The sequence below is a fragment of the Oncorhynchus gorbuscha genome, unplaced genomic scaffold (genome assembly GCF_021184085.1).
Source record: "Oncorhynchus gorbuscha isolate QuinsamMale2020 ecotype Even-year unplaced genomic scaffold, OgorEven_v1.0 Un_scaffold_1000, whole genome shotgun sequence".
Classification (NCBI taxonomy): Eukaryota; Metazoa; Chordata; class Actinopteri; order Salmoniformes; family Salmonidae; genus Oncorhynchus; species Oncorhynchus gorbuscha.
In genome coordinates, this window is record NW_025745917.1 from 33,461 (window position 1) to 60,838 (window position 27,378).

General features: G+C 41.0%; 1 protein-coding gene across 1 annotated transcript in view; it reads right to left on the reverse strand.

The window, feature by feature from the left end:
• Positions 1-7,718: 7,718 nt before the first annotated feature.
• The window catches only part of LOC124020941 (vacuolar protein sorting-associated protein 13C-like), a 196,375-nt gene continuing 176,715 nt past the window's right edge, over positions 7,719-27,378 (reverse strand). The window contains 2 exon segments of the mRNA XM_046336255.1: positions 7,719-7,964; positions 18,718-18,809. Of these exon segments, the coding sequence (XP_046192211.1) occupies positions 18,728-18,809 (82 nt within the window). The 3' untranslated portion in view covers positions 7,719-7,964; positions 18,718-18,727.

Below are 27,378 nucleotides of genomic sequence, written 5' to 3' on the forward strand. Positions count from 1 at the left end.
ATGGGGTCAGCAGAATAACGCTGCATTTGGTCAACATGGGACCAGCTCTGAATAATAACTTTTCGACACCTAGTAATGTCAACATGGGATTAATGAGATGTTAATGATATGTTAATGAGATGCACTGCATACATTTACATTTACATTAACTTGTAGAGTCAACATGGGAATAATATTGGAGGAACGTTGTTATAATGAATTCCTATGGGCCAGCATCTGTGGGAAGCCAAATTACACTTTAGACCGTGTGTCTTCCTCTCTCCTACCTTTCTGACTCGATGAGATTAATGGAGGGGACCAACAACTTTAAAAGATGTCTTCCTCTCTCCTACCTTTCTGTGTCTGAGATTAATGGAGTTTACCTACACTTTAAACCGCATGTCTTCCAGTGTCTCTACATTTCTGACTCAGATGATCAAAAGGGAAAGTACGGACAGTTTAAAAAAAAAAAAGAATAACGCTGCATTTGGTTAACGACACTCTGAATAAAACATAGTTTTTCAACAATTAATGAGATTTAATGATATGTTAATGAGATGCAAAAAAAATATATCCCTGTTTTAGAATAATATTAGGATCACCACTTTATTTTAAGAATGTGAAATGTCAGAATAGTAGTAGAGAGAATGATTTATTTCCGTTTTATTTCTTTCATCACATGAGGTTAATGGAGTTTACATACACTCAATTAGTATTTGGTAGCATCTCCATTACCTTTGGATGAGTATGCTTGGGGTATTTGTCCATTTGGAAGACCCATTTGCCACCAAGCTTTAACTTTCTGACTGATGTCTTGAGATATCAATATATCCACTAAAACAAGTCCTTTTATCATCTATTTTGTGAAGTGTACCAGTCCCTCCTGCAGCAAAGCACCCCCACAACATGATGCTGCCACCCCGTGCTTCACAGTTGGGATGGTGTTCTTTGGCTTGCAAGCCTCCCCCTTTTTCCTCCAAACATAACAATGGTCATTATGGCCAAACAGTTCTATTTTTGCTTCATCAGACCAGAGGACATTTCTCCAACAAGTACAATCTTTGTCCCCGTGTGCAGTTGCAAACCATATGGCTTTTTTATGGCGGTTTTGGAGCAGTGGCTTCTTCCTTGCTGAGCGGCCTTTCATTTTATGTCGATATAGGACTCGTTTTACTGTGGATATAGATACTTTTGTGCCTGTTTCCTCCAGCATCTTCACAAGGTCCTTTGCTGTTGTTCTGGGATTGATTTGCACTTTTCGCACCAAAGAACGTTCATCTCTAGGAGACAGAACGCATCTCCTTCCTGAACGGTATGGCGGCTGCGTGGTCCCATGGTGTTTATACTTGCGTACTATTGTTTGTAGGGATGAACGTGGTACCTTCAGGTGTTTGGAAATTGCTCCCAAGGACGAACCAGACTTGTGGAGGTCTACAATTATTTTTCTGAGGTCTGGCTGATTTCTTTAGATTTTCTCATGATGTCAAGCAAAGAGGCACTGAGTTTGAAGTTAGGCCTTGAAATACACCCACAGGTACACCTCCAATTGACTCAAATGATGTCAATTAGCCTATCAGAAGCTTCTAAAGCAATGACATAATTTTCTGGAATTTTCCAAGCTGTTTAAAATTAAATGCACAGTCAACTTAGTGTATGTAAACTTCTGACCCACTGGAATTGTGATACAGTGAATTATAATTGAAATAATCTGTCTGTAAACAATTGTTGGAAAAATTACTTGTGTCATGCACAAAGTAGATGTCCTAACCGACTTGCCAAAACTATATTTTGTGAACAACAAATTTGTGGAGTGGTTTTAATGAGTTTTAACGACTCCAACCGAAGTGTATGTAAACTTCTGACTTCAACTGTAGTTATTTTATATTTTTACCATGAGTAGGCCCTACCACAACCACATGTATAATGTTTCAGTAGTCTACTCCAGTATAATGTGTTTGTTACTCCTCACCTAGTATAATGTGTTTCAGTAGTCTATTCTGCTGTTCCTCACCATTATGCTGTTCCTCACCTAGTATAATGTGTTTCAGTAGTCTACTCCATTCTGCTGTTCCTTACCTAGTATAATGTGTTTCAGTAGTCTACTCCATTCTGTTCCTCACCTAGTATAATGTGTTTCAGTAGTCTACTCCATTCTGCTGTTCCTCACCTAGTATAATGTGCTTCAGTAGTCTACTCCATTCTGCTGTTCCTCACCTAGTATAATGTGTTTCAGTAGTCTACTCCATTCTGCTGTTCCTCACCTAGTATAATGTGTTTCAGTAGTCTACTCCATTCTGCTGTTCCTCACCTAGTATAATGTGTTTCAGTAGTCTACTCCATTATGCTGTTCCTCACCTAGTATAATGTGTTTCAGTCTACTCCATTCTGTTCCTCACCTAGTATAATGTGTTTCAGTAGTCTACTCCATTCTGCTGTTCCTCACCTAGTATAATGTGTTTCAGTAGTCTACTCCATTATGCTGTTCCTCACCTAGTATAATGTGTTTCAGTAGTCTACTCCATTCTGCTGTTCCTTACCTAGTATAATGTGTTTCAGTAGTCTACTCCATTCTGTTCCTCACCTAGTATAATGTGTTTCAGTAGTCTACTCCATTCTGCTGTTCCTCACCTAGTATAATGTGTTTCAGTAGTCTACTCCATTCTGCTGTTCCTCACCTAGTATAATGTGTTTCAGTAGTCTACTCCATTCTGCTGTTCCTCACCTAGTATAATGTGTTTCAGTAGTCTACTCCATTCTGCTGTTCCTCACCTAGTATAATGTGTTTCAGTAGTCTACTCCATTATGCTGTTCCTCACCTAGTATAATGTGTTTCAGTAGTCTACTCCATTCTGCTGTTCCAGTAGTCACCTAGTATAATGTGTTTCAGTAGTCTACTCCATTCTGCTGTTCCTCACCTAGTATAATGTGTTTCAGTAGTCTACTCCATTCTGCTGTTCCCCACCTAGTATAATGTGTTTCAGTAGTCTACTCCATTCTGCTGTTCCTTACCTAGTATAATGTGTTTCAGTAGTCTACTCCATTCTGTTCCTCACCTAGTATAATGTGTTTCAGTAGTCTACTCCATTCTGCTGTTCCTCACCTAGTATAATGTGTTTCAGTAGTCTACTCCATTCTGCTGTTCCTCCATTACCTAGTATTACCTAGTATGTGTTTCAGTAGTCTACTCCATTATGCTGTTCCTCACCTAGTATAATGTGTTTCAGTAGTCTACTCCATTATGCTGTTCCTCACCTAGTATAATGTGTTTCAGTAGTCTACTCCATTATGCTGTTCCTCACCTAGTATAATGTGTTTCAGTAGTCTACTCCATTATGCTGTTCCTCACCTAGTATAATGTGTTTCAGTAGTCTACTCCATTCTGCTGTTCCTCACCTAGTATAATGTGTTTCAGTAGTCTACTCCATTATGCTGTTCCTTACCTAGTATAATGTGTTTCAGTAGTCTACTCCATTATGCTGTTCCTCACCTAGTATAATGTGTTTCAGTAGTCTACTCCATTATGCTGTTCCTTACCTAGTATAATGTGTTTCAGTAGTCTACTCCATTCTGTTGTTACCTGAGTCCTAGTTCCTGGCTTTTTGATTGGTCTGTTTTGAACCTGTTGACAGTGGGAAATATACACTAGTAGACTCTACCACCAGCACCAGTACATCGTGTTTAAAGTGTGTCAGTATCTCTGTCTGGTATTCCTTACTAGTGATGGACTGTTTGTCTGCTCTGTTCACAGCGGGGTCTCCTTCATCACTCGTAGCCACTACCACGTCTGACAATATACTTTAACGTGTGTATAAGTGCGTTTCAGTACTCTGGACGGACTTAGGACTGTTTGACCGGACGGCTTTGAACAGCACACAGCAGGAAATCCGAGCTGTGAAACCTCAGGGTCGTAAAAAGAGGCATTAGAGGCTGTCGCTTCTCATTTCACGTTTGATCGCTGCTCACGGTCTTTATGAGTCACACACACAGCTACTGTTCACTGTTACACACTCTGCATCCTAAATGGTGCTATTCCCTAAAAACTACTTTGGACCAGGGCCCTATTCCCTTTAGCGCACTACATTTGACCAGGGTCAGTGCACTACATTTGACAGCCCTATTCCCTATGTTCACATTTGACCAGGCCCTATTCCCTATGTACACTACATTTGACCTGCCCTATTCCTAAATGGTGCCCTATTCCCTATGTAGTGCACTACTTTAGACCAGGGCCCTATTCCCTATGTAGTGCACTACATTTGACCAGGGCCCATGGGGAAAGTGTGTGTGATTTGGTATCATATGATATGATATTAGCTAGGTCGTGCTTCCTCCTTGCATAATACTGTAACTGTGTACAGCCTGGTGATTTTCTCCTTGTATCATATGATATAACCTAATCCTCCTTGTATCATATTAGCTAGGTCGTTGGCTTCCTCCTTGTATCATATGATATAACCTGTATCATATCAATTAGCTAGGTCGTTGGCTTCCTCCTTGTATCATATGATAAGCTAGGTCGTTGGCTTCCTCCTTGTATCATATGATATTAGCTACTGTTGGCTTCCTCCTTGTATCATATGATATTAGCTTCCTCCATTGTATCATATGATATTAGCTAGCTTCCTCCTTGTATCATATGATATTAGCTTGGCTTCCTCCTTGTATCATATGATATTAGCTAGGTCGTTGGCTTCCTCCTTGTTATTATAGATTAGCTAAATACGCACAGAGAGAGACAATGTATATTTAAAAGATTTAATTGTTTGTTTTCAATGATTTATTTGATACACCAAGGTCAGCAGGATAGATTAGGGCAGAATATGCTCATAACGTAGTTATTTGTATAAGATCACAGCAACATATATGAAATGTAACGTTGCATAGTTTTCAGTACACTGGTCATTGAACTCTTCACTGGTCTACGTAGTCTATACTGTAGATGTATACAGTACGTCACTTTACATGAACTAACAGGTATTACAAAATTAACTCCCATTTCAAGATAGACTGATATTACGTCAGGAAAATGATTGTTCATCAAAAGGGACCATTAGAAAGAGTTAAGTGCATATTTCACCTCCAAAAACAACGATAAACCTGTAGAAACGATGAATAACTGACTTGTCAATACCATCGTCCATGTAAAAATCCCCTCTGTTTGTACAGCAGTTAGATCAAACGAATCATTGACACCCTTAAAATCAGACATCTGTAAACATTAAAGAAAAAACAAAGACAAAACAAACAAACACATTTTTTATAGATCCTTCGTCTAATTTATATATATATTGTTTTTTATCGTACCTCTTTTTCAATTACAAATCATTGATTCTGGAGGGACCTGTGTAAACGACAAGCAACAACAATCCCTCTCACCCCCCCCCCCTTAAGTTTTAGATGCACTATTGTAAAGTGACTGTTCCACTGGATGTCATAAGGTGAATGCACCAATTTGTAAGTCGCTCTGGATAAGAGCGTCTGCTAAATGACTTAAATGTAATGTAAATGTAAATTCCTATCATCGATTCAGATATTATCAAAATTATTTAATAACAGTTAAATTATCAGACTTGATTTTTTCTCCATGAGGCAGCAGTGACTCATTAGTAAACAGGACTGTAAACACTAATGCATGGCTTTTCTTTAGTGCAAATGTGTGTTCGGCAGTAGCAGTGTGTTGGGCTGGGCAGTAGCAGTGTGTTGGGCTGGGCTGTACAGTAGCAGTGTGTTGGGCTGGGCAGTAGCAGTGTGTTGGGCTGGGCAGTAGCAGTGTGTTGGGCTGGGCTGTACAGTAGCAGTGTGTTGGGCTGGGCAGTAGCAGTGTGTTGGGCTGGGCAGTACAGTAGCAGTGTGTTGGGCTGGGCAGTAGCAGTGTGTTGGGCAGTACTGTAGCAGTGTGTTGGGCAGTACTGTAGCAGTGTGTTGGGCAGTACTGTAGCAGTGAGTTGGGCTGGGCAGTACAGTAGCAGTGTGTTGGGCTGGGCAGTACAGTAGCAGTGTGTTGGGCTGGGCAGTAGCAGTGTATTGGGCTGGGCAGTAGCAGTGTGTTGGGCTGGGCAGTAGTAGCAGTGTGTTGGGCTGGGCAGTACAGTAGCAGTGTGTTGGGCTGGGCAGTACAGTAGCAGTGTGTTGGGCTGGTGATCACCTAGCAGTGTGTTCAGGCTGGGCAGTAGCATGACATCATTCTGGGCTGGACATCAGTGTGTTGGGCTGGCAGATGTAGCATCAAGCACCTGTCTCCCAGTTTGAGTAGCAGTGTGTTGGGCTGGGCAGTACAGTAGCAGTGTGTTGGGCTGGGCAGTACTGTAGCAGTGTGTTGGGCTGGGCAGTACAGTAGCAGTTTCTGGGCTGTAGGAGTAGCAGTGTGTTGGGCTGGGGTCCAACAGTACAGTGTGTTGGGCTGGGCAGTAGCAGTGTGTTGGGCTGGGCAGTAGCAGTGTGTTGGGCTGGGCACACAGTGTGTTGGGCTGGGCAGTAGCAGTGTGTTGGGCTGGGCAGTAGCAGTGTGTTCGGCTGGGCAGTAGCAGTGTGTTGGGCAGTACAGTAGCAGTGTGTTGGTTCCTGTAGCAGTGTGTTGGGCAGTAAAGTAGAGTTCAGTTGGGCTGGGCACAAGTGGTTTGGGCTGGGCAGTAGCAGTGTGTTGGGCTGGGCAGTAGCAGTGTGTTGGGCTGGGCAGTAGCAGTGTGTTGGGCTGGGCAGTAGCAGTGTGTTGGGCTGGGCAATACAACTGTGTTCTGTTCCTAGCAGTGTGCTGGGCAGTACAATACAAGTGTGTTGGGCTGTTCCTAGCAGTGTGTCCTACAAAGAGTAGTGATCACGTCAGGCTGGGTAACCATGACATCATTCTGTTCCTAAGACATGACATCATTCTGGGTAACCATGACATCATTCTGTGGTGATCAGACTGAAAGTGATTCAGTCCAATACAACTGGTTCTGTTCTAGGCCTACAACCATGACATCATACCTGGTTCTGTTCCTATAGTCCTACAAACCTGTCTCCCAGTTTGAATACGCTGGTTTTTCCTTCACCATCAAAGAGATGCTGCCTCTGGGCCAACTGGTTCTGTTCTCTATAGTCCTCAAAGAGATTCTACAGAGGACAACTGGTTCTGTTCCTTAGTACTGTGGGTCCAATACAACTGGTTCTGTTCACTATAGTCCTACAAAGAGATTCAGTCCAATACAACTGGTTCTGTTCCACACACAGACAAACAGATTCAGTCCAATACAACTGGTTCTGTTCCTATAGGCCACAAAGAGATTCAGTCCAATACAACTGGTTCTGTTCCACAGTCCACAAAGGTGTATTATCCACCTGGGCACTGGCAGGGTTCTTAGGTAGTCACTCTCATGGGTTCCTGTCCATACTTTTGGAACTGCTTGTTCTGTTCCTGTTGTCAGACAAAGAGATTCAGTCCAATACAACTGGTTCTGTTCCTATAGACCTACAAAGAGATTCAGTCCAATACAACTGGTTCTGTTCCTATAGACCTACAAAGAGATTCAGTCCAATACAACTGGTTCTGTTCCTATAGACCTACAAAGAGATTCAGTCCAATACAACTGGTTCTGTTCCTATAGACCTACAAAGAGATTCAGTCCAATACAACTGGTTCTGTTCCTATAGATTCAGTCCAATACAACTGGTTCTGTTCCTATAGATTCAGTCCAATACAACTGGTTCTGTTCCTATAGATTCAGTCCAATACAACTGGTTCTGTTCCTATAGACCTACAAAGAGATTCAGTCCAATACAACACTTAAGGAGATAAGGACGCAAGTAACTAAGTAAGTGAGCGAGTGAATTTTAAAATAGTTCCGACTGGACCTAAGGATGCTATTTAATGTCTCAGGCAGACCTTGCAGTAGATCATCAGGTCTCCTCCTTCCACGTACGGAGGCCTTGAGAAATGCTCAAACAGACACTCCCACTCCTTGTTGAAGTGTCCCACAAACTCCACCTCCTTCACACACATCACTCTCCTGTAGGAGGAGGAGAGATGTCGCGGGGCAGAAGGTTGATAAGGGGTGAAAATACATGACACAACCTCAATATTACAATCATTCTACTTCATCGACAGTAACGTTAATTGATACACAATGAATTGTTTAATGAATATATAGATACTGTAGATATACTCTATATATCTATATATCTATATATAATATCTATCTATATATAAGTTTGAGACATCTACACATTCTAGTTTTTTAAAACTATTTTCTGCATTGTAAAATTTTTTAGTGAAGACATCAAAATGATGAAATAACACATATTGGAAGCATGTAGTAACCAAAAAAAGTTATCAAAAGATTATTCAAAGTAGCCACCCTTTGCCTTTTGCACACTCTTGGCATTCTCTCAACCAGCATCATGAGGTAGTCACCTGGAATGCGTTTCAATTATCAGGTGTGCCTTGTTAAAAGTACATTTGTGGAATTTCTTTCCTTCTTAATGCGGTTGAGCGAATCAGTTGTGTTGTGACAAGGTAGGGGTGGTATACAGGAGATAGATAACCAATCAGTTGTGATGTGACAAGGTAGGGGTGGTATACAGGAGATAACCAATCAGTTGTGATGTGACAAGGTAGGGGTGGTATACAGAATATAACCAATCAGTTGTGATGTGACAAGGTAGGGGTGGTATACAGAATATAACCAATCAGTTGTGATGTGACAAGGTAGGGGTGGTATACAGGAGATAGATAACCAATCAGTTGTGATGTGACAAGGTAGGGGTGGTATACAGAATATAACCAATCAGTTGTGATGTGACAAGGTAGGGGTGGTATACAGGAGATAGATAACCAATCAGTTGTGATGTGACAAGGTAGGGGTGGTATACAGAATATAACCAATCAGTTGTGTTGTGACAAGGTAGGGGTGGTATACAGGAGATAACCAATCAGTTGTGTTGTGACAAGGTAGGGGTGGTATACAGGAGATAGATAACCAATCAGTTGTGATGTGACAAGGTAGGGGTGGTATACAGGAGATAACCAATCAGTTGTGATGTGACAAGGTAGGGGTGGTATACAGGAGATAGATAACCAATCAGTTGTGATGTGACAAGGTAGGGGTGGTATACAGGAGATAGATAACCAATCAGTTGTGATGTGACAAGGTAGGGGTGGTATACAGGAGATAGATAACCAATCAGTTGTGATGTGACAAGGTAGGGGTGGTATACAGGAGATAGATAACCAATCAGTTGTGATGTGACAAGGTAGGGGTGGTATACAGGAGATAGATAACCAATCAGTTGTGATGTGACAAGGTAGGGGTGGTATACAGGAGATAGATAACCAATCAGTTGTGATGTGACAAGGTAGGGGTGGTATACAGGAGATAGATAACCAATCAGTTGTGATGTGACAAGGTAGGGGTGGTATACAGAATATAACCAATCAGTTGTGATGTGACAAGGTAGGGGTGGTATACAGAATATAACCAATCAGTTGTGATGTGACAAGGTAGGGGTGGTATACAGGAGATAACCAATCAGTTGTGATGTGACAAGGTAGGGGTGGTATACAGGAGATAACCAATCAGTTGTGATGTGACAAGGTAGGGGTGGTATACAGGAGATAGATAACCAATCAGTTGTGATGTGACAAGGTAGGGGTGGTATACAGGAGATAGATAACCAATCAGTTGTGATGTGACAAGGTAGGGGTGGTATACAGGAGATAGATAACCAATCAGTTGTGATGTGACAAGGTAGGGGTGGTATACAGGAGATAACCAATCAGTTGTGATGTGACAAGGTAGGGGTAGTATACAGGAGATAGATAACCAATCAGTTGTGATGTGACTAGGTAGGGGTAGTATACAGGAGATAGATAACCAATCAGTTGTGATGTGACAAGGTAGGGGTGGTATACAGGAGATAGATAACCAATCAGTTGTGATGTGACAAGGTAGGGGTAGTATACAGGAGATAGATAACCAATCAGTTGTGATGTGACAAGGTAGGGGTAGTATACAGGAGATAGATAACCAATCAGTTGTGATGTGACAAGGTAGGGGTAGTATACAGAATATAACCAATCAGTTGTGATGTGACAAGGTAGGGGTGGTATACAGGAGATAGATAACCAATCAGTTGTGATGTGACTAGGTAGGGGTGGTATACAGGAGATAGATAACCAATCAGTTGTGATGTGACAAGGTAGGGGTGGTATACAGGAGATAGATAACCAATCAGTTGTGATGTGACAAGGTAGGGGTAGTATACAGGAGATAGATAACCAATCAGTTGTGTTGTGACAAGGTAGGGGTAGTATACAGGAGATAGATAACCAATCAGTTGTGATGTGACAAGGTAGGGGTAGTATACAGGAGATAGATAACCAATCAGTTGTGATGTGACAAGGTAGGGGTAGTATACAGGAGATAACCAATCAGTTGTGATGTGACAAGGTAGGGGTGGTATACAGGAGATAACCAATCAGTTGTGATGTGACAAGGTAGGGGTGGTATACAGGAGATAACCAATCAGTTGTGATGTGACAAGGTAGGGGTAGTATACAGGAGATAGATAACCAATCAGTTGTGATGTGACAAGGTAGGGGTAGTATACAGGAGATAGATAGAATTTCCCTAGAATTTGTCCCTAGAATTTCTAAGCAAACAGCTGGAGGCAGGGCTTTCTCCTATAGAGCTCCATTTTTATGGAACGGTCTGCCTACCCATGTCAGAGACGCAAACTCGGTCTCAACCTTTAAGTCTTTACTGAAGACTCATCTCTTCAGTGGGTCATATGATTGAGTGTAGTCTGGCCCAGGAGTGGGAAGGTAGACGGAAAGGCTCTGGAATCAGTTGTGAACTGCCCTTGCTGTCTCTGCCTGGCCGGTTCCCCTTTTCCACTGGGATTCTCTGCCTCTAGCCCTGTAACGGGGCTGAGTCACTGGCTTGCTGGGGCTCTCTGTGCCGTCCAAGGTGCGTCACCGGGTTGTACCGTGTCGGAGATCTTTGTGGGCTATAACCGGCCTTGTCTCAGGATGTGACAAGTTGGTGGTTGAAGATTTCCCTCTAGTGGTGTGTGGGGCTGTGCTTTGGCAAAGTGGGTGGGGTTATATCCTTCCTGTTTGGCCCTGTCCGGGGGTGTCCTCGGATGGGGCCACAGTGTCTCCTGACCCCTCCTGTCTCAGCCTCCAGTATTTATGCTGCAGTAGTTTATGTGTCGGGGGCTGGGGTCAGTTTGTTTATCTGGAGTACTTCTCCTGTCCAGTCGGTGTCCTGTGTAAATCTAAGGGGTTCTCTAACAGGAGATAGATCTCTTTCTTTCTCTCTCTGAGGACCTGAGCCCTAGAACCATGCCCCAGGACTACCTGACATGATGACTCCTTGCTGTCCCCAGTCCACCTGGCCATGCTGCTGCTCCAGTTTCAACTGGCCTGGGGTAGGACCATGTCCCAGGACTACCTGACATGAGGACTCCTTGCTGTCCCCAGTCCACCTGACTGTGCTGCTGCTCCAGTTTCAGACTGTTCTGCCAATTATTATTATTTGACCATGCTGGTCATTTATGAACATTTGAACATCTTGGTCATGTTCTGTTATAATCTCTACCCGGCACAGCCAGAAGAGGAGCCACCCCAGATAGCCCGGTTCCTCTCAGGTTTCTTCCTAGGTTTTGGCCTTTCTAGGGAGTTTTTCCTAGCCACCGTGCTTTTACACCTGCATTGTTTGCTGTTTGGGGTTTTAGGCTGGGTTTCTGTACAGCACTTTGAGATATCAGCTGACGTACGAAGGGCTATATAAATAAATTTGATTTGATTTGATTTGATTTGAGATAACCAATCAGTTGTGATGTGACAAGGTAGGGGTGGTATACAGGAGATAACCAATCAGTTGTGATGTGACAAGGTAGGGGTGGTATACAGGAGATAGATAACCAATCAGTTGTGATGTGACAAGGTAGGGGTGGTATACAGGAGATAACCAATCAGTTGTGATGTGACAAGGTAGGGGTGGTATACAGGAGATAGATAACCAATCAGTTGTGATGTGACAAGGTAGGGGTAGTATACAGGAGATAGATAACCAATCAGTTGTGATGTGACAAGGTAGGGGTAGTATACAGGAGATAGATAACCAATCAGTTGTGATGTGACAAGGTAGGGGTAGTATACAGGAGATAACCAATCAGTTGTGTTGTGACTAGGTAGGGGTAGTATACAGGAGATAACCAATCAGTTGTGATGTGACAAGGTAGGGGTAGTATACAGGAGATAACCAATCAGTTGTGTTGTGACTAGGTAGGGGTGGTATACAGGAGATAGATAACCAATCAGTTGTGTTGTGACTAGGTAGGGGTGGTATACAGGAGATAGATAACCAATCAGTTGTGATGTGACAAGGTAGGGGTAGTATACAGGAGATAACCAATCAGTTGTGTTGTGACTAGGTAGGGGTGGTATACAGGAGATAGATAACCAATCAGTGGTGTTGTGACTAGGTAGGGGTGGTATACAGAAGATAACCAATCAGTTGTGTTGTGACTAGGTAGGGGTGGTATACAGGAGATAGATAACCAATCAGTTGTGATGTGACAAGGTAGGGGTAGTATACAGGAGATAGATAACCAATCAGTTGTGATGTGACAAGGTAGGGGTAGTATACAGGAGATAGATAACCAATCAGTTGTGATGTGACAAGGTAGGGGTAGTATACCAGGAGATAGAACCAATCAGTTGTGTTGTGACTAGGTAGGGGTAGTATGGCCAGGAGATAACCAATCAGTTGTGATGTGACAAGGTAGGGGTAGTATACAGGAGATAGATAACCAATCAGTTGTGATGTGACAAGGTAGGGGTAGTATACAGGAGATAGATAACCAATCAGTTGTGATGTGACAAGGTAGGGGTAGTATACAGGAGATAGATAACCAATCAGTTGTGATGTGACAAGGTAGGGGTAGTATACAGGAGATAACCAATCAGTTGTGTTGTGACTAGGTAGGGGTAGTATACTAGGAGATAACCAATCAGTTGTGATGTGACAAGTTTGGGGTTTACAGGAGATAACCAATCAGTTGTGTTGTGACTAGGTAGGGGTGGTATACAGGAGATAGATAACCAATCAGTTGTGTTGTGACAAGGTAGGGGTGGTATACAGGAGATAGATAACCAATCAGTTGTGATGTGACAAGGTAGGGGTAGTATACAGGGAGATAACCAATCAGTTGTGTTGTGACTAGGTAGGGGTGGTATACAGGAGATAGATAACCAATCAGTGGTGTTGTGACTAGGTAGGGGTGGTATACAGAAGATAACCAATCAGTTGTGTTGTGACTAGGTAGGGGTGGTATACAGGAGATAGATAACCAATCAGTTGTGATGTGACAAGGTAGGGGTAGTATACAGGAGATAGATAACCAATCAGTTGTGATGTGACAAGGTAGGGGTAGTATACAGGAGATAGATAACCAATCAGTTGTGATGTGACAAGGTAGGGGTAGTATACAGGAGATAACCAATCAGTTGTGTTGTGACTAGGTAGGGGTAGTATACAGGAGATAACCAATCAGTTGTGATGTGACAAGGTAGGGGTGGTATACAGGAGATAGATAACCAATCAGTTGTGATGTGACAAGGTAGGGGTAGTATACAGGAGATAACCAATCAGTTGTGTTGTGACTAGGTAGGGGTGGTATACAGGAGATAGATAACCAATCAGTTGTGTTGTGACTAGGTAGGGGTGGTATACAGGAGATAGATAACCAATCAGTTGTGATGTGACAAGGTAGGGGTAGTATACAGGAGATAACCAATCAGTTGTGATGTGACAAGGTAGGGGTGGTATACAGGAGATAACCAATCAGTTGTGATGTGACAAGGTAGGGGTGGTATACAGAATATAACCAATCAGTTGTGATGTGACAAGGTAGGGGTGGTATACAGGAGAGATAACCAATCAGTTGTGATGTGACAAGGTAGGGGTGGTATACAGAAGATAACCAAATATTTGGCAAAAGACCAAGTCCATATGATGGCAAGAACATCTGAAACAAGCAGAGAGAAACGTCAGTCCATCATTACATTAAGACATGAAGGTCAGTCCATCATTACATTAAGGCATGAAGGTCAGTCCATCATTACATTAAGACATGAAGGTCAGTCCATCATTACATTAAGGCATGAAGGTCAGTCCATCATTACATTAAGACATGAAGGTCAGTCCATCATTACATTAAGACATGAAGGTCAGTCCATCATTACATTAAGGCATGAAGGTCAGTCCATCATTACATTAAGACATGAAGGTCAGTCCATCATTACATTAAGACATGACGGTCAGTCCATCATTACATTAAGGCATGAAGGTCAGTCCATCATTACATTAAGACATGAAGGTCAGTCCATCATTACATTAAGGCATGAAGGTCAGTCCATCATTACATTAAGACATGAAGGTCAGTCCATCATTACATTAAGGCATGAAGGTCAGTCCATCATTACATTAAGACATGAAGGTCTGTCCATCATTACATTAAGACATGAAGGTCTGTCCATCATTACATTAAGACATGAAGGTCAGTCCATCATTACATTAAGGCATGAAGGTCAGTCCATCATTACATTAAGGCATGAAGGTCAGTCCATCATTACTTTAAGACATGAAGGTCAGTCCATCATTACATTAAGGCATGAAGGTCAGTCCATCATTACATTAAGGCATGAAGGTCAGTCCATCATTACATTAAGGCATGAAGGTCAGTCCATCATTACTTTAAGACATGAAGGTCAGTCCATCATTACATTAAGGCATGAAGGTCAGTCCATCATTACATTAAGGCATGAAGGTCAGTCCATCATTACATTAAGACATGAAGGTCAGTCCATCATTACATTAAGGCATGAAGGTCAGTCCATCATTACTTTAAGACATGAAGGTCAGTCCATCATTACTTTAAGACATGAAGGTCAGTCCATTCGGAAAATGTCAAGAACTTTGATAGTTTCTTCAAGCGCTATGATGAAACTGGCTCTCATAAGGCCCGCCACAGGAAAGGAAGACCCAGAGTTACCTCTGTTGCAGAGGATAAGTTCATTAGAGTTAACTGCACCTCAGATTGCAGCCCAAATAAACGCTTAACAGAGTTCAAGTAACAGACACATCTCAACATCAACTGTTCCGAGCAGACTGTGTGAATCAGACCTCCATGGTCAATTTGCTGCAATGAAACCCACTACTAAAGGACACCAATAACAAGAAGAAACTTGCTTGGGTCTAGAAACATGAGCAATGGACATTAGACTGGTAGAAATCTGTCCTGATGAGTCCGAATATGAGATTTTCGGTTCCAACCGCAAGATGTAGAGGTGGTGAACGGATGATCTCTGCATGTGTGGTTCCCACCGTGAAGCATGGAGGAGGAGGTGTGATTTATTTAGAATTCAAAACTCACTTCCCAGCATGGCTACCACAGCATTCTGCAGAAATACGCCTTCCCATCTGGTTTGCGCTTAGTGGGACTATCTTTTGTTTTTCAACAGGACAATGACCCTACACACCACCAGGCTGTGTGAAGGCTATTTGACCAAGAAGGAGAGTGATGGAGTGCTGCATCAGGTGACCTGGCCTCCACAATCACCAGACCTCAACCCAGTTGAGATGGTTTGGGATGAGTTGGACCGCGGAGTGAAGGAAATACAGCCAACACGTGCTTAGAATATGTGGGAACTCCTGCAAGACTGTTGGAAAAGCATTCCAGGTGAAGCTGGTTGAGAGAATGCCAAGAGTGTGCAAAGCTGTCATCAAGGCAAAGGATGGCTACTTTGAATAACCTCAAATATATTTATTTATTCAACACTTTTTGGGGGTTACTAAATGATTCCATGTGTTATTTCACAGTTTTGATGTCTTCACTATTATTCTGCAATGTAGAAAATAGTTGAAAATAAAGAAAAACCCTGGAATGAGCAGGTGTGTCGTTTGACTGGTCCTGTAGTTTTACACATTCGGAAAGTATTCAGACCCCTTCCCACAATTTGTTACGTTACCTTAGTCTAAAATGGATTAAATACATGTTTCCCTCATCAATCTAAACACAATACCCAAATACAAAGCTAAAACAGGTTTTTACAAAATGTTGCTAATTTATTACAAATTTAAAAACTGAAATACCCTATTTTACATAACTATTCAGACCCTTTGCTATGAGAATTGAAATTGAGCTCAGGTGCATCCTGTTTCCATTGATCATCCTTGAGATGTTTCTACAACCTCATTGTAGGCCACCTGTGGTAAATTCAATTGATTGGACCCAATTTGTTGTGTGTTCCTTTCCAAATCATATCCAATCAAATTGAATTTACCACAGGTGGCCTCCAATCAAGTTGTAGAAACATCTCAAACATGATCAATGGAAACAGGAAGCACCTGAGCTCAATTTCAAGTCTCATAGCAAAGGGTCTAAATACTTACATACATAAGGTATTTATATATTTTTTTATTTGTAATACATTTGCAAAAATGTCTACAAACCTGTTTTCAATTTGTCATTATAGGGTATTGTGATGTCATTATGGGGTATTGTGATGTCATTATGGGGTATTGTGATGTCATTATGGGGCATTGTGATGTCATTATGGGGCATTGTGATGTCATTATGGGGTATTGTGATGTCATTATGGGGCATTGTGATGTCATTATGGGGCATTGTGATGTCATTATGGGGCATTGTGATGTCATTATGGGGCATTGTGATGTCATTATGGGGCATTGTGATGTCATTATGGGGCATTGTGATGTCATTATGGGGCATTGTGATGTCATTATGGGGCATTGTGATGTCATTATGGGGTATTGTGATGTCATTATGGGGCATTGTGATGTCATGGTGATGTCATTATGGGGCATTGTGATGTCATTATGGGGTATTGTGATGTCATTATGGGGCGTTGTGATGTCATTATGGGGTGTTGTGATGTCATTATGGGGTATTGTGATGTCATTATGGGGCATTGTGATGTCATTATGGGGTATTGTGATGTCATTATGGGGTATTGTGATGTCATTATGGGGCATTGTGATGTCATTATGGGGCATTGTGATGTCATTATGGGGTATTGTGATGTCATTATGGGGCATTGTGATGTCATTATGGGGCATTGTGATGTCATTATGGGGCATTGTGATGTCATTATGGGGCATTGTGATGTCATTATGGGGCATTGTGATGTCATTATGGGGCATTGTGATGTCATTATGGGGTATTGTGATGTCATTATGGGGTATTGTGATGTCATTATGGGGTATTGTGATGTCATTATGGGGCATTGTGATGTCATGGTGATGTCATTATGGGGCATTGTGATGTCATTATGGGGCATTGTGATGTCATTATGGGGCATTGTGATGTCATTATGGGGTATTGTGATGTCATTATGGGGCATTGTGATGTCATTATGGGGTATTGTGATGTCATTATAGGGCATTGTGATGTCATTATGGGGCATTGTGATGTCATTATGGGGTATTGTGATGTCATTATGGGGCATTGTGATGTCATTATGGGGCATTGTGATGTCATTATGGGGCATTGTGATGTCATTATGGGGCATTGTGATGTCATTATGGGGCATTGTGATGTCATTATGGGGCATGGTGATGTCATTATGGGGCATGGTGATGTCATTATGGGGCATGGTGATGTCATTATGGGGCATGGTGATGTCATTATGGGGCATGGTGATGTCATTATGGGGCATGGTGATGTCATTATGGGGTATGGTGATGTCATTATGGGGTATGGTGATGTCATTATGGGGTATGGTGATGTCATTATGGGGTATGGTGATGTCATTATGGGGTATGGTGATGTCATTATGGGGTATGGTGATGTCATTATGGGGTATGGTGATGTCATTATGGGGTATGGTGATGTCATTATGGGGCATGGTGATGTCATTATGGGGCATGGTGATGTCATTATGGGGCATGGTGATGTCATTATGGGGCATGGTGATGTCATTATGGGGCATTGTGATGTCATTATGGGGCATTGTGATGTCATTATGGGGCATTGTGATGTCATTATGGGGCATTGTGATGTCATTATGGGGCATTGTGATGTCATTATGGGGCATTGTGATGTCATTATGGGGCATTGTGATGTCATTATGGGGCATTGTGATGTCATTATGGGGTATTGTGATGTCATTATGGGGCATTGTGATGTCATTATGGGGTATTGTGATGTCATTATGGGGCATTGTGATGTCATTATGGGGCATTGTGATGTCATTATGGGGCATTGTGATGTCATTATGGGGCATTGTGATGTCATTATGGGGCATTGTGATGTCATTATGGGGCATTGTGATGTCATTATGGGGCATTGTGATGTCATTATGGGGCATTGTGATGTCATTATGGGGTATTGTGATGTCATTATGGGGTATTGTGATGTCATTATGGGGTATTGTGATGTCATTATGGGGTATTGTGATGTCATTATGGGGTATTGTGATGTCATTATGGGGTATTATGTGTAGATTGATGAGTATTTGTATTTATTTCATCCATTTTAGAATAAGGCTGTAAAGTAACAAAAATGTGGAAAAAAAAGTCAAGGGGTCTGAATACTTTCCTTGAACGCACAATTTGTTAAAAAAATACCTTTTCAGGGAAAGTGTCTTCCCAAACCAGTATCTCCAATATACAAACACAAAATGTCTACCCCTGAGGCACGAGTCACGTTGAACTGAAGTCTTCCATAATGTACCTGTTGGTCACTATGACGTTGGTCTTCCTGTGTCCAGGGTACAAACAGTGTTCTCTGAAGATCTCTCCTTCCAGCTGCTTGATCTCTGACCTCTGAAGGAGCAGCGTCCATGTGTGAAAACATACAAATACATGAGCTGTGTTCGAATACCCATACTACCATACTGTATACTACATACTTAATGAGTATATACTATATACTATTAGTTCACTACTGTGTTCTAATACCCATACTACCATACTGTATACTACCTACTTAATGAGTATATACTATATACTATTAGTTCACTACTGTGTTCGAATACCCATACTACCATACTGTATACTACCTACTTAATGAGTATATACTATATACTATTAGTTCACTACTGTGTTCTAATACCCATACTACCATACTGTATACTACCTACTTAATGAGTATATACTATATACTATTAGTTCACTACTGTGTTCTAATACCCATACTACCATACTGTATACTACCTACTTAATGAGTATATACTATATACTATTAGTTCACTACTGTGTTCTAATACCCATACTACCATACTGTATACTACCTACTTAATGAGTATATACTATATACTATTAGTTCACTACTGTGTTCTAATACCCATACTACCATACTGTATACTACATACTTAATGAGTATATACTATATACTATTAGTTCACTGCTGTGTTCTAATACCCATACTAACATACTGTATACTACATACTTAATGAGTATATACTATTAGTTCACTGCTGTGTTCGAATACCCATACTACCATACTGTATACTACCTACTTAATGAGTATATACTATATACTATTAGTTCACTACTGTGTTCTAATACCCATACTACCATACTGTATACTACCTACTTAATGAGTATATACTATATACTATTAGTTCACTACTGTGTTCGAATACCCATACTACCATACTGTATACTACCTACTTAATGAGTATATACTATATACTATTAGTTCACTACTGTGTTCTAATACCCATACTACCATACTGTATACTACCTACTTAATGAGTATATACTATATACTATTAGTTCACTACTGTGTTCTAATACCCATACTACCATACTGTATACTACCTACTTAATGAGTATATACTATATACTATTAGTTCACTACTGTGTTCTAATACCCATACTACCATACTGTATACTACCTACTTAATGAGTATATACTATATACTATTAGTTCACTACTGTGTTCTAATACCCATACTACCATACTGTATACTACATACTTAATGAGTATATACTATATACTATTAGTTCACTGCTGTGTTCTAATACCCATACTAACATACTGTATACTACATACTTAATGAGTATATACTATTAGTTCACTGCTGTGTTCGAATACCCATACTACCATACTGTATACTACCTACTTAATGAGTATATACTATATACTATTAGTTCACTACTGTGTTCTAATACCCATACTACCATACTGTATACTACCTACTTAATGAGTATATACTATATACTATTAGTTCACTACTGTGTTCTAATACCCATACTACCATACTGTATACTACCTACTTAATGAGTATATACTATATACTATTAGTTCACTACTGTGTTCTAATACCCATACTACCATACTGTATACTACCTACTTAATGAGTATATACTATATACTATTAGTTCACTACTGTGTTCTAATACCCATACTACCATACTGTATACTACATACTTAATGAGTATATACTATATACTATTAGTTCACTGCTGTGTTCTAATACCCATACTAACATACTGTATACTACATACTTAATGAGTATATACTATTAGTTCACTACTGTGTTCTAATACCCATACTAACATACTGTATACTACATACTTAATGAGTATATACTATATACTATTAGTTCACTGCCGTGTTCTAATACCCATACTAACATACTGTATACTACATACTTAATGAGTATATACTATTAGTTCACTACTGTGTTCTAATACCCATACTACCATACTGTATACTACATACTTAATGAGTATATACTATTAGTTCACTACTGTGTTCTAATACCCATACTACCATACTGTATACTACATACTTATAAGAGCGTCTGCTAAATGACTTAAATATGTAAATATAGTATATACTATATACTATTAGTTCACTGCCGTGTTCTAATACCCATACTAACATACTGTATACTACATACTTAATGAGTATATACTATTAGTTCACTGCTGTGTTCTAATACCCATACTACCATACTGTATACTACCTACTTAATGAGTATATACTATATACTATTAGTTCACTGCCGTGTTCTAATACCCATACTACCATACTGTATACTACCTACTTAATGAGTATATACTATATACTATTAGTTCACTGCTGTGTTCTAATACCCATACTACCATACTGTATACTACCTACTTAATGAGTATATACTATTAGTTCACTACTGTGTTCGAATACCCATACTACCATACTGTATACTACCTACTTAATGAGTATATACTATATACTATTAGTTCACTGCTGTGTTCTAATACCCATACTACCATACTGTATACTACCTACTTAATGAGTATATACTATTAGTTCACTACTGTGTTCTAATACCCATACTACCATACTGTATACTACCTACTTAATGAGTATATACTATATACTATTAGTTCACTGCTGTGTTCTAATACCCATACTACCATACTATATACTACCTACTTAATGAGTATATACTATTAGTTCACTACTGTGTTCGAATACCCATACTACCATACTGTATACTACCTACTTAATGAGTATATACTATATACTATTAGTTCACTGCTGTGTTCTAATACCCATACTACCATACTGTATACTACCTACTTAATGAGTATATACTATTAGTTCACTACTGTGTTCTAATACCCATACTACCATACTGTATACTACCTACTTAATGAGTATATACTATATACTATTAGTTCACTGCTGTGTTCTAATACCCATACTACCATACTGTATACTACCTACTTAATGAGTATATACTATTAGTTCACTACTGTGTTCTAATACCCATACTACCATACTGTATACTACATACTTAATGAGTATATACTATATACTATTAGTTCACTTTAGTTAGTTCACTGTCTACCCGGAAGTTGACGCTGTTGCTATGCAACTGCGTGCTAGCTTGTTAGCATAACAAATGACTAGCTAAACATTTTACGATTTTGGGTGTGTTTGAATAATTCAAATCTGGAGTGCCCATAGTGCGCTCTCTGGGCCTTCGTCAAATCCAGAGCGTTGTCAGATTGTCCGTTTGTAAAATTGAGAGAAAGATTGATCCGAGCGTTCAGAGTGCACACGAGGAGTAGGGTTGATCCCAGTGTGCACGCGAGGAGTAGGGTTGATCCCAGTGTGCACGTGAGGAGTAGGGTTGATCCCAGTGTGCACGCGAGGAGTAGGGTTGATCCCAGTGTGCACGCGAGGAGTAGGGTTGATCCCAGTGTGCACGCGAGGAGTAGGGTTGATCCCAGTGTGCACGCGAGGAGTAGGGTTGATCCCAGTGTGCACGCGAGGAGTAGGGTTGATCCCAGTGTGCACGCGAGGAGTAGGGTTGATCCCAGTGTGCACGCGAGGAGTAGGGTTGATCCCAGTGTGCACGCGAGGAGTAGGGTTGATCCCAGTGTGCACGCGAGGAGTAGGGTTGATCCCAGTGTGCACGCGAGGAGTAGGGGTTGATCCGAGTGTTCAGAATGCACGCGAGGAGTAGGGTTGATCCCAGTGCGCATGCGAGGAGTAGGGTTGATCCCAGTGCGCACGCGAGGAGTAGGGTTGATCCGAGCGTTCAGAGGCAGTCAAACACCAAAAGCTGACGTTAGCTAGCTACTTCCAGATACTAATGAGAGACCACCTCACTCTGACCATTTTACTCGCCCTAGCAGAGGTTAGGCTGTTGTCATGTTATCCAGAGACTTGGTGACTAACTGTGATCCTGGTAACAATTTAATTAATCTTTTTTATGCTGACGTTTATTGACACCGACCGTATTCTACATGTGTAGAGCGTTTTGTAAATTCATCAGTTATTCTGCGCGAGAGTGCTCTGAAATCGGGAATAGATAGCCATAGGTTAAAGTGTCGATTGAAACAACACTTAGCTAAGAATGATGTGAATCATCAAGTCAATAAACGTTGGGTAATTAGATCAGCAGATCGTTAATATACTGCCTGACAAGTTTGATCTATTAGTAGCCAATTAACGTTAGGTACCTAGCTAACATACCGGTACATACTGCTGTAATGCTATGCAGTTCGTAAGGACAGCGTAGATAATAAGTTGTCAGCCAACATAACGTGGTACAAAACTTATTTTTAAAAGTTATTACATTTTCTTAACATTTGTCATAAATATTTTCTGCCATGTTCTTCAAATCTGAAAACCTTGTGAAGCCACGCCCATTTTTCTGAAGAATTGCATTATGGGCCCTAAAAGCACGGAAAGTGTGTCCACTTGCATGTGCACTTCGTATTTTGCCGAATTTAGTACAACATCCGGGAACTTTTTTCATACTAACTATATCCACGCTACGACCAAGAAATACACTTAATTCACGTCACGAATAATACGGTTAGTGGGGCGAGTATGAGTATTGGAACACAGATCGACGTCTTCATTTGTAATCTAATAATAACAACACGCTTATGTTGTAGCTAAACTTCCCTTTCTAAGCAAACTTTACCCGTAAAACGAGCAAATCATCGCAATGGATTTTCCACATGTAATTAAGTGAGTGTATATAGGTTTATTAGATTTCAGGTTGAAAGTGACATCACACAAGACAATAGAACATAGTGAATGTATTGACCAATAGAAACAAACCATTACCCGTCATAGTGAATGCATTGACCAATAGAAACAAAGCATTACCCGTCATAGTGAATGCATTGACCAATAGAAACAAAGCATTACACCATCACATTAACATACATTCATATAGTTTAAGGCAGTCAGACTAACTAGGGAGTTATGGATTGTATATATATATATATATAAACAAAATAATTACATAAAGTATTGATATATATATGTTGGAAAATAATTACAAAGTATCTATCAAATATAACATTAATTTGGTCATGCTTCTTTGAACAATAGCACAGTTTCGAAATCATTTAGCATGCGGTTATAGAAACTCACGTACAAACGAATGTAAGAGTATAGCATCGATATATCATTATAAGTGCATACTGTATATACAGATAGGAACGCTGGGATTTCCAAGGTGACGCTATGAACCTTTTATAAAAAATATTGCAAATGTCTGCTGGAGTATCGTTACTAGTCAAAAAAACAAAAGACTACATTTCTTTAGTAAAATATTATTTTCAATCATGTATTATTCTTTTTATAGTTTATAAAGGGCTGGACAAATGATCTGCATATATTATAGCAGGCTAAATCGTTTCATTTCCTAATTTGTGTAAATACGAAATAAAATTGCAAAAAGATTTAATTCGGCAAAAGTAATACAAAAAACCCTGACTTAAAAAAAAACAAGACTGAGGTATTGTACGGGCAGAGATGTTTTCCCTTTGGCAAAACAATTCAGTCTTCAGAAAACTGAACGAAGAGTCATGAAATCAGCATAGTATACACATTTACAGAAAAAGGAGTTTGAACTTTGACACAGAGCTTCACCTAACGTGTGTGTGTGTGTGTGTGTGTGTGTGTGTGTGTGTGTGTGTGTGTGTGTGTGTGTGTGTGTGTGTGTGTGTGTGTGTGTGTCGACATTTCAACGATCAGACATTTGAACCACGTCAACTGACCGTTGATAGAACTAAAGATAATTGATTACTAGGACTTGAATTACATCACGTAGAAAACACACAACCCACATAATCAACCTCAACCCCTTCTATTCCTCATCATGCTGCATGAAGGAGAAAGAGAAAGAAAGAGAGAGAAAGAGAAAGAAAGAGAGAGAAAGAGAAAGGAGAGAGGGAGAAAGAGAAGGAGAGAGGGAGAAAGAGAAGGAGAGAGAGAGAAAGAGAAGGAGAGAGAGAGAAAGAGAAGTAGAGAGGGAGAAAGAGAAGGAGAGAGAGAGAGAGAGAGAGAGAGAGAGAGAGAGAGAGAAGGAGAGAGAGAGAAAGAGAAGGAGAGAGAGAGAGAGAGAGAAGAGAGAGAGAGAAAGAGAGAGAGAGAGAAAGAGAAGGAGAGAGAGAGAAAGAGAGAGAGAGAGAGAGAAAGAGAGAGAGAGAAGAGAAGGAGAGAGAGAGAGAGAGAGAGAGAGAGAGAGAGAAGGAGAGAGAGAGAAAGAGAGAAGAGAGAGAGAGAGAGAGAGAGAGAAGAGAGAAGGACAGAGGGAGAGAGAGAGAAGGAGAGAGGGAGAAAGAGAAGGAGAGAGGAGAGAAAGAAGGAGAGAGGGAGAAAGAGAGGAGAGAGAGAGAAAGAGAGAAAGGAGAGAAAGAGAAAGGAGAGAAGAAAGAGGAGAGAGAAAGAGAGAGAGAGAAAGAGGAGAGAGAAAGAGGAGAGAGAGAAAGAGGAGAGAGAGAAGAGGAGAGAAAGAGAGAGAGAGAGAAAGAAAGAGAAAGGAGAGAGAAAGAGGAGAGAGAGAGAGAAAGAGAAAGGAGAGAGAGAAAGAGAGAGAGAGAAAGAGGAGAGAGAAAGAGAAGAGAGAGAAAGAGAGAGAGAGAAAGAGGAGAGAGAAAGAGGAGAGAGAAAGAGGAGAGAGAAAGAGAAGGAGAGAGAGAGAAAGAGAAGGAGAGAGAGAGAAAGAGAAGGAGAGAGAGAGAGAAAGAGAGAGAGAGAGAGAGAGAGAGAGAAGGAGAGAGAGAGAAAGAGAAGAGAGAGAGAGAGAGAGAGAGAGAAGGACAGAGGGAGAGAGAGAAGGAGAGAGGGAGAAAGAGAAGGAGAGAGAGAGAAAGAGAAGGAGAGAGGGAGAAAGAGAAGGAGAGAGAGAGAAAGAGAAAGGAGAGAGAGAAAGAGAGAAAGGAGAGAAAGAGAAAGGAGAGAGAGAAAGAGGAGAGAGAAAGAGGAGAGAGAGAAAGAGGAGAGAGAAAGAGGAGAGAGAGAAAGAGGAGAGAGAAAGAGGAGAGAGAGAAAGAGGAGAGAAAGAGGAGAGAGAGAAAGAAAGAGAAAGGAGAGAGAAAGAGAGAGAGAGAGAGAAAGAGAAAGGAGAGAGAGAAAGAGGAAAGAGAGAAAGAGGAGAGAGAGAAAGAGGAGAGAGAAAGAGGAGAGAGAGAAAGAGGAGAGAGAAAGAGGAGAGAGAAAGAGAAGGAGAGAGAGAAAGAGGAGAGAGAGAGAGAAAGAGGAGAGAGAGAGAGAGAGAGAGAGGAGAGAGAGAGAGAGAGAGAAAGAGAAGGAGAGAGAGAGAGAAAGGAGAGAAAGAGAAGGAGAGAGAGATAAAGAAAAACACAAGGACAGGGAGGGAATTAGAAGAGGAAAAACACTTCAAGGTCATCGGGTGTCAAAAAGAAAGAATGTTTCATTTCTGTAAAGACAAAAGATTAAACTCATTGGTTTCAACAGGACACTTTCAGATTGACATATAATACACTGTATTAAATGTATTAATTAAAAATATATATATATATATATAATTTAGAATAGAAAAGTGCAGAAATTGAAATAGTAAAGAGCTCTAGTTGTTATATGGTCCCCTTTTTCTACGACCTGGACAAGTCTACCTCCACCCATGGGTGTTTTAGTGCCCTAAGGTGGGTTGCTAACCTGGACAAGTCTACCTCCACCCATGGGTGTTTTAGTGTCCTAAGGTGGGTTGCTAACCTGGACAAGTCTACCTCCACCCATGGGTGTTTTAGTGTCCTAAGGTGGGTTGCTAACCTGGACAAGTCTACCTCCACCCATGGGTGTTTTAGTGTCCTAAGGTGGGTTGCTAACCTGGACAAGTCTACCTCCACCCATGGGTGTTTTAGTGTCCTAAGGTGGGTTGCTAACCTGGACAAGTCTACCTCCACCCATGGGTGTTTTAGTGTCCTAAGGAGGGTTGCTAACCTGGACAAGTCTACCTCCACCCATGGGTGTTTTAGTGTCCTAAGGAGGGTTGCTAACCTGGACAAGTCTACCTCCACCCATGGGTGTTTTAGTGTCCTAAGGTGGGTTGCTAACCTGGACAAGTCTACCTCCACCCATGGGTGTTTTAGTGTCCTAAGGAGGGTTGCTAACCTGGACAAGTCTACCTCCAGGCATGGGTGTTTTAGTGTCCTAAGGAGGGTTGCTAACCTGGACAAGTCTACCTCCACCCATGGGTGTTTTAGTGTCCTAAGGTGGGTTGCTAACCTGGACAAGTCTACCTCCAGCCATGGGTGTTTTAGTGTCCTAAGGAGGGTTGCTAACCTGGACAAGTCTACCTCCACCCATGGGTGTTTTAGTGTCCTAAGGTGGGTTGCTAACCTGGACAAGTCTACCTCCACCCATGGGTGTTTTAGTGTCCTAAGGAGGGTTGCTAACCTGGACAAGTCTACCTCCACCCATGGGTGTTTTAGTGTCCTAAGGAGGGTTGCTAACCTGGACAAGTCTACCTCCACCCATGGGTGTTTTAGTGACCTTCTAAGGTGGGTTGCTAACCTGGACAAGTCTACCTCCACCCATGGGTGTTTTAGTGTCCTAAGGTGGGTTGCTAACCTGGACAAGTCTACCTCCACCCATGGGTGTTTTAGTGTCCTAAGGTGGGTT